Source organism: Salvelinus sp. IW2-2015, unplaced genomic scaffold, assembly GCF_002910315.2.
Source record: "Salvelinus sp. IW2-2015 unplaced genomic scaffold, ASM291031v2 Un_scaffold1385, whole genome shotgun sequence".
NCBI lineage: Eukaryota > Metazoa > Chordata > Actinopteri > Salmoniformes > Salmonidae > Salvelinus > Salvelinus sp. IW2-2015.
The window spans coordinates 6,997-22,035 of NW_019942875.1; the positions used below are offsets into that span (position 1 = coordinate 6,997).

At 37.7% G+C, this 15,039-nt stretch overlaps 1 protein-coding gene across 1 annotated transcript in view; it reads left to right on the forward strand.

The window, feature by feature from the left end:
* Positions 1 to 12,696: 12,696 nt before the first annotated feature.
* The window catches only part of LOC112070668 (netrin-G1-like), a gene marked incomplete at its 5' end in the record, with an annotated part of 53,512 nt that continues 51,169 nt past the window's right edge, over positions 12,697 to 15,039 (forward strand). Inside the window, one exon of the mRNA XM_024138094.2 lies at positions 12,697 to 12,875. Within this exon, the coding sequence (XP_023993862.1) occupies positions 12,697 to 12,875 (179 nt within the window). The remainder of the gene's footprint in view (positions 12,876 to 15,039) is intronic.

A 15,039-nucleotide genomic window follows, 5' to 3' on the forward strand; every position in this document is an offset into this window, starting at 1 on the left:
AATATGGTATAATATATGCTGGTGTGGTAATAGTCATAATATATGTCATAAATATACTGCTGGTGTGGTGGTAATATGTCATAATATACTGCGGTGTGGTGGTAATATGGTCATAATATACGCTGGTTGTGTGGTAATATGGTCATAAATATATGTCATAATATACTGCTGGTGTGTGGTAATATGGTCCATATATTGATCATACGTGTGTGTGGTAATAGGGTCCATAATATACTGCTGGTGTGTGTAATATGGTCATAATATAGTGTCAATATACTGTGCTGTGTGTGGTAATATGGTCATAATATAGGTCATAATATACTGCTGGTTTGTGGTAATATGGTCATAAATATATGTCCATAATATACCTGCCTGCGTGGTAGTGGTTAATATGGTCATAATATATGTCATTAAATATACTGCTGGTGTGGTGGTATAGTCATAATATATGTCATAATATACTGCTGGTGTGTGGTAATATGGTCATAATATACTTGCCTGGTGTGGTGGTAATATGGTCATAAATATATGTCATAATATACTGCTGGTGTGTGGTATATGGTCATAATGTCATAAATATACTGCTGGTGTGGTGGTTAATATGGTCATAATATATGTCAATAATATACTGCTGGTGTAGTGGTAATAGGTCATAATATACTGCTGGTGGTGGTATATTGGTCAAATATATGTCATAATATACTGCCGGTGTATGATGGTCATAATATATGTCATAATATACTGCTGGTGGTGGTAATATGGTTATAATATACTGCTGGCTGTGGTGGTGGTAATATGCGTCATATATATGTTCATAATATTACTGCTGGTGTGGTGGTAATATGGTCATATAATATACTGCCTGGAGTGTAGTCGGTAATATGGTCATAATATATGTCATAATATACTGCGGGTGTGTGTGGGTAATATGGTCATAAGTTATATCTGCTGGTGTAGTTAGGTAATATGTCATAATATACTGCCTGGTGTAGTGTAATATGGTCATATATATGTCATAATATACTGCTGGTGTGTGTGGGTAATATGGTCATAATATACTGCTGTGTGGTGGTAATATGGTCATAATAATATGTCATAATATACTGCTGGCTGTGGTGGTAAATATGGTCAATATATTGTAACTGCTGGTGTGGTGGTAATATGGTTATAATATACTACGGTGTGGTTAGGTAATATGGTCATAAATATGTCAAATATACTGCTGGTGTTGGTGGTAATATGGTCATAATATACTGCTGTGGTGGTGGTAATATGTCATAATATTACTGCTGGTGTGGTGGTAATATGGTCATTAATATACTGCTGGTGTGTGGTAATATGTCATAATATACTCTGGTGTGGTAATGGTCATATATATGTCATAATATACTGCCTGTGGTGTGTGTAAATATGGTCATAATATATGTGTCACTAATATACTGCTGGTGGTGGTGGTAATATTGTCAAATATACTGCTGGTGTGGTGGTAATATGGTCATAATATACTGCTGGTGTGTGGTATATGGTCAATATATATGTCATAATATACTGCTGGTGTTGTGGTAATATATGGTCATAATATATGTCATAATATACTCTGCGTGTGGTGTAATATGGTCATAATATATGTCATAAATATATACTGCTGGTGTGGTGGTAATATGGTCATAATATACTGCTGGTGTCGGTGGTAATATGGTCATAATATAGTTAATATGGTCATAATATTATCTGCTGGTGTTGTGGTAATATGGTCATAATATATGTCTAATATACGGCTTGTGGAATATTAATATATGCTGGTGTGGTGGTAATATGGTAAATATATGTCATATACTGCTGTGTGGTGGTAATATGGTCATAATATACTGCGGGTGTTGGTGATAATATGGTCATAATATACTGCTGGTGTATGTGGTATATTGGTCATAATATATCTGTCATAATATACTGCTGGTGTGTGGTAATATGGTATAATTACTGACTGGTGTGGTGGTAATATTGTCATATATATGTCTAATATACTGGTGTAGTGGTTAATATGGTCATAATATACTCGCTGGTGTGGTGGTTAATATGCGTGTATAATATACTGCTGGTGTGGTGGGTAATATGTCATAATATATGTCATAATATACTGCTGGTTAGGTGGTTAATATGGTCATTAATACTACTGCTGGTGTGGTATATATGGTCATAATATGTAAATACTGCTGTGTAGGTACGTGGGTAATATGGTCATAATTACTGCCTGGTGTCGATGAGTAATATGGTATCTATAATACTACGTGTGGTGTGGTGGTAATATGGTCAATAATATATGTCATAATATACTCTGCTGGTGTGAGTGGTAATTGGTCATATATATTCACAATTGCTGGGTTCGGTGGTAATATGGGTCATACTATTACTGCTTGCGTGTGGTGGTATATGGTCATAGAATATACTGCGGTGTTTGGTGTATTGCGTTGGTGTAATAATGGTCATAATATATGTCATTAATATACTGCCTGGTGTTGTGGTAATATGGTCATAATATATTCACAATTATACTGCTGGTGTGGTGGTTAATATGGTCAAATATCATATTACTGCTGGTAGTGGTTAATATGGTCATAATATACTGCTGGTGTGGTTAGTAATATGGTTATCAATATAACTGTCATTACTGTGTTGTTGTGTGGTAATAATGATGTCATAATATATCTGTGCTGGAATTATCAAATAAGTCTATATACTTGCGTGAGTGGTGGTGTATACCGGTGGGTGGTAATATCGTATAATATACTGCTGGTGTGTGGTGGTAATATGGGTCATAATATACTGTCATACACTATAGCGTTCTGCCTCGGTGTAGCATGGTCAATTGGTCATTACACTATACGCTGGTACGTAGCTCGTATGCATGTCATAATAGTAGTCTCATAATCATCACTCGCCTGGGTTGTGCGTAATATGGTCATCATATAGGCCTCATACACTATACCTGCTCGCCTGTGTGGTCACTATGGTCATAAATTCATATACCTCGCCCTGGTCGTAGTGTGGTAAATGGTCAATCGCAATATATGTCATAATATACTTGCGGTTGCATGTTAGTGTAATCATGCGTTATTTAATATACCTCGCTGTGTGGTGGGAATCTATGGTCATAATCATACCACTATTTGCTGGTGTGTGGTAAATATGGTTCATAATATTATGCTCTTGGTTGGTGGTAATATAGCGTCATAATATACCTGCTGGTGTGGTGGTAATCATGCCGTCATAATATATGTCATAATATACTGCCTGGCTAGTGAAGTGGTCTAATACTCGTGTCATAATATACTGCTGGTGTGTGGGTAATATGGTGCATAATATATGTTCTAATAATACTGCTGGGTTGTAGGTGGTATCAATATGGTGCATAATATAACGCTCGGTGTTAAGGTGGTCAATCATGGTCATGAATATATGTCATATACTGCTGGGTGTATGGTCTATATCATGTCATACATATACTGCTTGCTGTGGTAAGGTATATGGTCATAATATATGTCATCAATATACTGCTGGTGCTAGTAGAGGTAATATGGTCATAAATTATGGCCTGGTGTCCGTGCGGTAATATGGTCTACATATAATGGTTCATAATTACTGCTGGTGTGGTGGTAATATGGCAACTTGTCATAATCATACTGCTGGTGATGGTGGTAATAACTGCTTTAATATACCTGCTGGTGTGGTGGTAATTGGTCATAATATATGTCATAATAACGCTGGTGAGTGGTAATATGGTCATAATTATGATTACTACTGGGTGTGGTTAAATATGGTCATAATATACTGTCCATACATATACTGCTGGTGTAGTGGGTATCATGGTCATAATATACTGCTTGTGTCATGTAATATGCGCATATATCCTGCCTGTGTGGTGGTAATATGGTCCATGAATTAATGTCATAATATTACTGCTGAGATCCGTGGTAATCATGGTCATAATCTACTGCTGGTGTGTAATTGGCTATATAATCATCCTATACGCGTCGGGTATATGCATCAATATATGTCATACATATACTGTGGTTGTTGCGTCTTGGATACCCATATTTGGGTCGTGGGTAATATGGTCTATTCTCGCTCTCACTATCGGTCCTCCTGGCCTGCGATGCGCTAATATGGTCATAATATACTGCTGGTGCTAGTGGTAATATGGTCATCAATATGTCATCGTCATATTGTTTAGTTAGTATCTATATTGTCTCGTGTGTGTGTGGTAATATGTCCAATATATATGTCATATATATACTGCTGGTGTCGTGGTCATATGGAATCTGTATAATATACTGCCGTGTGGTGCTCGTACTGCTGGTATGTAGTGGTACTAGTCAACATATACTGCCGGTGTGTGGTAATATGGCCATAATATATACTGCCGTGTATGCTTGGATCGTGGTCTAATTATTCGTCATGACATTATACTGCTGGTGTGGTGTAATATGGTCCATAATATTTACTGCTGGTGTGGTTGGTAAATATTGCATAATATATGTCCATAATATACTGCTGGTGTGGTGTATAGGCATAATATGATGTCATAATAGGTAGTGGATATGTCCATAATATACCTGCTGGTGTCTGGTGGTAATATAGGCAATAATATGTCATAATATACTGCTGGGTGGTCGGTAATTATGGTATAATATATCGTGTCAATACTTAACTGCTGGTGTGTGCGTAATATGGTCATAATATACTGCTGGTGCTGGTGGTACATATGGTCATACATATATGTCATTAATCTACTGCTGGTTTGTATTGTACCATGGTCATAATATACTGCTGCGTGTGGTGCGTAATATGGTCATATATTATTGTCACAATATACTGCTGGTCGTGGTGGTAAATTATTAGCAGGTGATGTCAATATGTACAATATATGCATCTGATCTCGTCGTTAGTGGTAATATGGTCAATACTTCTCATATATACTGCCTGGTGTGGTGGTAATATGGTTCATGAATTATTGTCATAATAGTACTGCTGGTGTAGTGGTAATATGGTCATAATATATATGCTTCAGTGGTGTATTGTCATCAATACATGCATAATACCATGGTGCTATCGGGTAATATGGTCATTCAGTATACTGCTGGGTGTGTGTAATATGGTCATAATATATGTCATAATACTACGCTGGTGTGGTATCATATACCTAGGTGTATGGTAATATCGTCATCAATATACTGGCTCGTTGGTGGTTACTATGTCATAATTATACTGCTGGGTGTGCTGGTAATATGGAAATATATCATAATATACTGCTTGTAGGTGGTAATATGGTCATAATAATGCTCATAATATAACTGTGGTGTAGGTGGTAATATGGTATTCACTATTACTGTCATAATAATACTGCTCGGTGTAGTGGTAATTATGGTATAATATACCTGGGCTGGGTGTGTGGTAATTCATGGTCATAATATACTGTCTAGGAGTCATACTTTACTGCTGTTGTGTGTAATATGGTGGCATAATACTACGCTGGTGTGGTGGTAATATGGTTTATCAATATATGTCATGAAATATACTGCTGGATGTAGTGGTATATTCGATATCGTCATAATATAGCTGCTGGTGTGGGGTATGGTATACATATATGGTCATAATATACTGCTGGTGTGCTGGATAATATGGTCATAATAGTACTGCTGGGGCGTGGTAATATGGTATAATAATGTCTGGTATACTGCTTCGGTGTACGTGTAATATGGTCATCATATAGTCTAATATACCTGCTGCGTGTGGTATGGTCCATTATGTGTCATAATCATTACTGCTGGTGGGGTGGTAATAATGCGTCATAATATATGTATAATATACTTGCTGGTGTGGCTGGGTAATCATGCGTCATAATATATGTATCGTCAAAGGTCATAATATACTGCGGTGAGTGTTAGATGGTTAAATATGTCATAAGATATACTGCTGGTCGTCAGGTGGTAATATGGTCATCCAATATACTGCTTGGTGTGGTGGTAATATGGTCATAATATATGTCATAAATACTGCTGGTGTATGTCGTAATCATGGTCATCTAATATTATGCTCTCATTGGTTGTAGTGGTAATCATGGTCATAATAATCTACTGCTGGTGTGTGGAATATGCGTCATAATATATGTCATAATATACTGCTGTGCTCGTGTGGCAATATGGTCATAATATACGCTGGTGTGGTGGTAATATGGTGCATAATATTACTGCTGGTGTCGTGGTAAATATGTCATAATATACTGCTGGTGTCTGTAATATGGTCATAATATATGTCATAATATACTGCTGGTGTTGTGGTTAATATGGTCTAATATGTCAAAGTATACTGCTGGTGTGGTGGTATATGGTCATAATATACTGCTGGTGTGTTAATATGGTCATAATATACTGCTGCGTGTGTGGTGGTAATATGGTCATAATATATGTGCATAATATACTGCTGGTGTGGTGGTAATATGTCAATAATTCATAATATACTGCTGGTGTGGTGGTAATATGGTCATAATATATGTCATAATATACTGCTGGTGTAGTGGTAATATGGTCATAATATATTTACTGCTGGTTCGGTGGTAATATGGTCATAAGTCATAATATACTTAGTGGGTTGCTGTGGTAATATGGTCTAAATATATGTCATAATATACTGCTGTGTGGTGTAATATGGTCATAATATATCATATCTACGCCTGGTGTCGTGAGTAATAGTATATATACTGTGTAGTATACCATATATACTGCTGTCGGTGTAATATGGTCATAATATACTGCTGGTGTGGTGGTAATGATGTCAAATATACTCTGGTGGAGTAGGTAATATCGTCATAATATAGTCATAATATACTGCTGTGTGAGTTGGTAATTGGTTCATAATATACTGCTGTTGGCTGGAATATGGTCAATAATATATGTCATTAAATACTCTGGTGTAGGAGTGGTAATATGGTCATAATATTACTGCTGGTTGGTGTATATGTATAAATACTGTGAGTGGAATCATGGTCTAATATATGCATAATATACTGCTGTGTAGATATGGTCATAATATATGTCATAATATACTGCTGGTGTCGGTGGTAATATGGTCATAAATATTACTGCTGGTGTGGTCAGGTAATATGTCATAAATACTGCTGCGGTTCGGTCGGGTAATATTGTCATAATATTAACTGCTGGTTGTGGTGGTAATATGGGTCATAATATTATTCATAATATACTCTAGGTGTTGTTCGGTAATATGGTCTAATATATGTCACAATATACGTGCTGAGGTGTGGTGGTAATATGGTCATAAATTACTGCCTGTGTCCGGTTAATATGGTCATAATATACTGCTGGATGTACGTGGTAATATGGTCATAATATATGTCATAATATACTGCTGGTGTCTGTAGGTAATATGGTCATTGAATATATGTCATAATATACACGGCTGGTGTGGTGGTAAATGCTCATAATATATGTATAATATTACTGCTGGTGTTGTTAGTGCGTAATATGGTCATAATATATATGCCTGGTGTTACGGTGGTAATATGTGTATAAATACTTGCTGGGTTGTGGTTAATAATGGTCATAAATATATGTCATAATATAACTGTGGATGTGTGGTAATATGGTCATAATATACTGCTGGTGTGTGGTAAATATGCGTTCAATAATATACTGCTGTGTTAGTAGGGTAATATGGTCATAATATATTTCATAATATACTTGCTGTTAAGTGTAATATGCGTCAATAAATACTGCTGGGTGTGGTAGTAATATGGTCATAATATATGTCATAATATACTGGCTGGTGTAGTGCTAAGATGTCATAATATACTGCGGTCGGTTGTTGTAGTGTTTAATATGGTCATTAATATACTTTCTTGGTTGTCGGTGGTAATATGGTCATAATATATGTCATAATTACTGCTGGTTGTGGTGGTAATATTGGTCATAATATACTGCTTGGTGTCGGTGATTAATATGGTCATAATATGTCATAATATACTGCTGGTTGTGGTGAATATGGTCATAATATACGCTGGTGTGGTTGGTAATATGTCATAATATATGTCATAATATACTGCTGTTGTGGTGTAATTGATGTCATAATATACTGCCTGTGTGGTGGTTAATATGGTCAGTAATATTTACTTGACTGTGGGGTACGTAATGTGTAATATGGTCATAATATATGTTCAATAATATACTGCCTGTGTGTCAGGTAATATGTCATAATATATAATGTCATAATATACTGCCAGGTGTAAGTGGGTAATATGGTCATAATATTACTGCTGGTGCTGGTGAGCTTAATCATGGTCATAATATATGTCATAATAACTTGCTGGCTGTTTAGTGGTAATACTGGTCATAATATATTGTCATAATATTACTGCGGTGGCGTGCGCTAATTATGGTTATAATATTCTACTGCTTGGTTGGTGGTAATATGCGTCATAATATATGTCATAATTTTATACTGCTGTTGTAGTGGTTAATGATGCGTCATATATATGTTCATAAATATTTATTGCTTGGTGTGGGTGTAATATGCGCATAATATATGTCATAATATACTGCCTGCGTTGTAGTCAGGTAATATGGTCATAATATAATGTCATAATATACTGCTGGTTGCTGGTGGTAATATGGTCATAATTATATGTCATAATATACTGCTGGTAGTGCGTAATATGTCAATAATATACTGCCCTGGGGTGGTGGTAATGATGGTCATCAATATCATGTCATAGGTATTACTGCTGGTTGTTGGGTCGGTAATATTGGTCGATAATATGATGTTCATAATATACTGCTGGTGTATGGTAATATGGCTCATAATATACTGCTGGTTCGCGGTGGTAATTGTTCATAATTATATGTTCATAATATACTGCCTGTGTTGATTGGTAATATGTCAAATATTACTGCTGGTTTGTGGTAATATGGTCATAATATATGTCATAGTATACTGCTTTGGTGTATGGTAATATGGTCATAATATATGTCATAATATACTGCTGGGTGGTGGTAATATGGTCATAATATTATTGTCATAAGTATACTGCTGGTGTAAGGTGGGATGGTAATATGTCATAATATATGTCATAATATTTACTGCTGGTGTGGTGGTAATACAATATACGTGCTGCGATGTTAGTTGGTAATATGGTCATAATATACTGCTGGTTGGTGGTAATTAGGGTCATAATATACTGCTGGGTGTGGTGCGTAATCATGGTCATAATATATGTCCATTAATATACTGCCGTTTGGTGTGGTGGTAATGATGGTCAATAATATTACTGCTGTGTGTGTGCTAATATGTCATAATATATGTCATTAATATACTGCCTGTGTCCCCGGTGGTAATTATGGTTATAATATATTGTCATAATATACTGCTGGTGTAGTGGTAATATGTTCATAATATACTCGCTGGTGTGGTGGTAATAGGCGTCATAATATTATGTCATAATATACTTGCTGGTGTGGGTTGGTAATATGGTTATAATATATGCTATAATAACTGCTGGTGTAGTGGTTAATATGGTCCATAATATACTGACTGGTTCGGTGGTAATATGGTCATAATATATGTCCAATAATATACTGCGCGTTTAGTGGTATATGGTCATCATAATATACTGCTGCTGTGTGGTGGTAATATGGTCATAATATATGTCATAATATACTGCTGTTGTGGTGTAATATAATATACTGCAGGTGTTGTAGTGGTAATATGGTCATAATATTATGTCATAATAATACTGCTGGTGTAGTGGTAATATGGTCATAATAATATGTCATTAATATGTGCTGCTGGATGGGGTGCGTAATTTAATGGTCAAAAATATGTCCATAATATACTGCTGGTGCTAGTGTAATATGGTGCATATAACTGCTGGTGGGTGGGAATATGTCATAATATATGTCATAATATACTGCTGGTGTATGTAATATGCGTCATAATATACTGCGGCTGTGTGGGTATAATATGTCATAATATATGTCATAATATACTGCTGGTTGTGTGTAATATAAATACTGCAGGGTTGTAGTGTTGGCGTAATATAGTCATAATATACTGCTGGTGTGGTGGTAATATGGGTCATAATATACTGCTGGTCGTCGGCTGGTTAATATGGTTATAATATTACTGCTGGTGTTGGCTGGTAATATGGTCATAACTATATGGTCATTAATATACTGCTGTTAGTGTAATATGGTCATAATATATGTCATAATATACTGCCTGTGTAGTGGTATATGTTAAATATACTGCTGGTGTGGTCGGTTTAATATGGTCATAATATACTGCTGGTGTCGGTCGCGTAATATGGTTCAAATATACTCAGTGTGGTGGTAATATGGTCATAAGTATACTTGCTGGTGTACAGGTAAGGTAATATGTCATTTAAATATGTCAAAATATTACTGCTGTTGTAAGTGGTAATATCTCATAATATATGTCATAAATAACTGCTGGTGTGGTGATAATATGGTCAAATATACTTGCTAGTGTGGTGTAATATGGTCATAATATACTGCTGGATTGGTGTAATATGGTCATAATTATATGTCATAATATACTGCCTGGTTTTAGTGGTAATATGTCATAATATATGTATACATCAATATATGCCTGGGTAGTCGGTAAATGCGTCATAATTATATGTCATTAATATACTGCTGGTGTGGTGGTAATATTGGTCATAATATATGTCATAATATTACTGCCTGGTGTGGTGGTAATATGGTCATAATTATGTCATAATATACTTGCTGGTGTAGTGGTTAATAAATGGGGCATAATATACTGCTGGTGTCGGTGGTAATATGGTCATAATATACTGCTGGTGTGGTGGTAATATGCGTCATAATATATGTCATAATATACTGCTTGGTGTTGGTGGTAATATGGTCATAATATATGTCATAATATTACTTGCCCTTTGTGTAGTGCGTAATATGGTCATAATAACTGCTGTGTGGTGGTAATATGCGGCATAATATACTGCCTGGTGTGGTGGTAATATGGTCATAATATTATGGTCATAATGATACTGCCTGGTGCTGGTGGTAATATGGTCAGAATATATGTCATAATATACTGCTTGTGTCGTTGGTAATATGGTCATAATATACTGCCTGCGTTGTAGTCGGTAATATGGTCATAATATACTGCTGGTGTGGTGGTAATAGTGGTCATAATATACTCTGGTGTGGTCGGTAATATTGGTCATAAATATACTGCTGGTTGTAGTGGTAATATGCGTCATAGATATATGTCATAATTTATACTGCTGGTGTGGTGGTAATATGTCATAATTATTACTGTTGCTGCGGGTGTGGTCGTAATATTGTCAAATATATGTCATAATATACTGCTCGAATTGGGTAGCGTAATATGGTCTTTTAATTATACTGCTGGTGTGGGTGGTAATATGGTCATAAACTATATGTCATAATATACTGCCTGGTGTGGTGGAATATGGTGTCATAATATTGTCATAATATACTGCCTGTGCTGTCGTACTATGCGTCATAATTTATTACCAGCCAGCCAGCCCAGCCAGCCACAGACAGCCAGACAGACAGACAGACAAAGACAGACAGACAGACAGACAGACAGACAGACAGACAGACAGACAGACAGACAGACAGACAGACAGACAGACAGACAGACAGACAGACTTTGTAGAAAGCCTTTTGCTCGGTTGGCATCTTTTTGTTATCTCTCAATCAGCTCTTAGTTTTGTCCACAATTAAGAGAATGTTATGGGATGCATCTCCAACGCCACCCTATTCCCTATTCTGCATTACCTTTAACCAGAGTCCAGTGCACTACAGTCTTAGAATAAAAGGGTTATTCGGCTGTACCCATAGGAGAACCCTTCACGGTTCCAGATAGAACCCTCTGTGGAAAGGGTTCTACATGGAACCCGGAATGGTTCTAACTGGAACCAAAAATTAATTATTCAAAGGGTTCACTATGGGGACAGCTGTAGATCCATTTTAGGTTCAGGAATKTTTTTGTATATTGTGAATAGGATGCCATTTGGGATGCACAGAGAGTTGCCTTTTGTTTTTAGAGTCACTATCCTGACTGTATTTGATGTGCTGTTCCCTCCACTGGAGGTTAGACAAATGAGCTCTGGTTTTAGGAGCAGAATAATAATGCCTTTTCTCTCTCTCTTCCATTTTAGTCTGATCTAAGTCAACTACCGGAGTACTAATATACACACTATTAAATCATAAAATGGGCAAAAAGCTCCACAGCAAGGGCTCAGTGAAAATATTGTGTAACCTGAGGTGATACGGTGAAAACACATTGGCATGAAGAGTAACCATCTCTTAGACATGAACGTTTGTGTTAGCTCCCCGGTCACATTTTATTTAGGTGAATAAATTAGTTAATATTACTGTTCTCCAGGAATAAGCACTGCAGTCCGGTTAGAAGCACCAACCCCCAGCCTTGGTATGAATAATGACATGTAATACATCCTCTGTGTCTGCAATGGGTTTTTTCCCCTTCTCAAGTTGAAGTGCAACCTGCACTGCACACCAACAGCTGTTTCCCCATCTCGATTAATAGTGTTGTTATTGTAGAAGATCAGATAATTTGTTGAAATAAATCTGATTGGGTGTTTTCCCTCCTCAGGTGTAAGTGTAACCTGCACTCCAACAGCTGTGTGTTTGACAAGGACAAAGGGAAGCTGGGATGTGAGTGTGAACACAACACAACAGGACCGGACTGCGGCCGCTGTAAGAGACACTACCACGGACGACCCTGGAACGTCGGGTCCTATCTGCCCATTCCCAAAGGAACTGCTAACATCTGTAGGTAGCTTTCCCCTCTTCTATAGAAATTACATTGTTGGAAAAATACCTGTACTTCATTGTAATATTTTTACCAGAAGGTATTTGTTGTTGTGTGGGTATTTGCAGTTTGATATTCAGATCCTAAGGTATGGGGGCTACCCATAATGCCAGGCTAACACCAGGCTAACACCAGGGAGGCTGGCTGAAGGCTAAGGTGCTATAGCCAGCCCAACACTGAGGAATAAGGTGCTATAGCAGCCCAACACTGAGGAATAAGGTGCTATATCAGCCCAACACTGAGGAATAAAGTGCTATAGCCAGCCCAACACTGAGGAATAAGGTGCTATAGCAGCCCAACACTGAGGAATAAGGTGCTATAGCAGCCCAACACTGGGGAATAAGGTGCTATAGCAGCCNATAGCAGCCCAACACTGAGGAATAAGGTGCTATAGCAGCCCAACACTGAGGAATAAGGTGCTATAGCAGCCCAACACTGAGGAATAAGGTGCTATCGCAGCCCAATACTGGGCAAATGGTGGGAGGCCTCATGTTCTTCCTAGCGAATCAAACATAGCTGGGAGTCTGTACGGCAGTAAAGATGCTGGTGGCGTGCTGTCAGTGTTTGATGGTATTAGCGGTGTACTGTTGCCTTGCACATAAGGTAGCCTACATACTCTCTTTACATTTGATGTGTTTGTAGTTTCTGCATTTGTTTGAGGCAATCATTCTTTGAGATGTGTTGTGTGTGTGGGTGTGTGTGCGTGTGCGTGTGCGTGTGTGTGTGTGTGTGTGTTTGTGTGTGTGTGTGTGTGTATGTGTATGTGGGTCCTTGCCTGTGTAATGCATTCGCGTTATTGCTTGATTTTTGTTCCCCCTTGCGTCGCGCTCCTCCCTAGCTCCTCCAGTTCTGAGACCAGCCGGCTAGCTCAACTCTCTCTGACTGACAGGGCGTTATTAAAAACAGCCCGACATTCGGACGCATCCCCACTGAACGGATGAAACCCCAGACCCAGTCTCCGTATCCTCCATTTTAAAAAGCAATATTACACACACTCGTTTGGCAGAAACAAAGAATGCAATAATGGTGCGGATGACACTCTGACATTATTACATAATAATAAAATAATGTAATCATATTACTCCCCCCCCCACCCCCCACAGATGTGGAAGTTTGAAGGCTTTTGTCTTTGATTTTGAGTTATTTGTTATTCTCTCATAAGAGAAACCTGAGACTATTGCTAAGCACCAAATGGCACCCTATTCTCTAGACTTTTGACCAGAACCCTATGGGCCCTGCTAGTGTACTATGTAGGGAATGAGGTGCCATTTGTGACACGTCCTATTGCCAACAACATGGAGGGGGGGGGGGGGGGTTCAATTCCCCCCATGCAGCAAGGTACGCAGCGGCTCATATCTCCTGCTAGGATATTAAACATACGGTCCTACATATGAAGATAAATTTTCTGAAAGTGCAGAAATTAATTATAGTCTAATAACGCTCATCTGTTATGAAGTCCTCCTCTTTAATCACAATAGTAATTAATCTCCAAGGTAGTAACAGACAGAGGGGGGTAATACATTTAGCATATTTCATATTCATATGCATAGATGTACAGTATGTGACCCACCATGTAACACCTCAAAGACAGGTGAGGCTCTTGTTGCTGGGGGACCAGAGCTGTCACAATACAAGGGCTGAAGCACGGACCAGAATATATCTAGAGTATCAAATACTTTAGATATAGACAAAAAAAGACATAGCACATTCTATATCAACGTTAAGGTTCCTTGAAACTGTGATAATCTACTGCATACCAAACAAGGTGTGTGAAACTAGGTGTGAAACTGGAGAGAAACAGAGAGCATTCTCACACTTGCAGAGGCACATTTAAAAGTGATTGTGGCAAAGTGACCGTCATCAGTGAATACAACTCCTCCTGATGTTTCTTCCACTGTGTCGCCACGACAGGAAGTTAGGTGGAGAGAAAAGCAGGTACACCTTGTGGATTAATGTTGAAGTGGTGAAGTCATCCTGTGGAACGAGGTAGGGTTAGAATGGTAGGGTTAGAATGGTAGGGTTAGAAGGGTAGGGTTAGAATGGTAGGGTTAGAAGGGTAGGGTTAGAATGGTAGGGTTAGAAGGGTAGGGTTAGAAGGGTAGGGTTAGAATGGTAGGGTTAGAA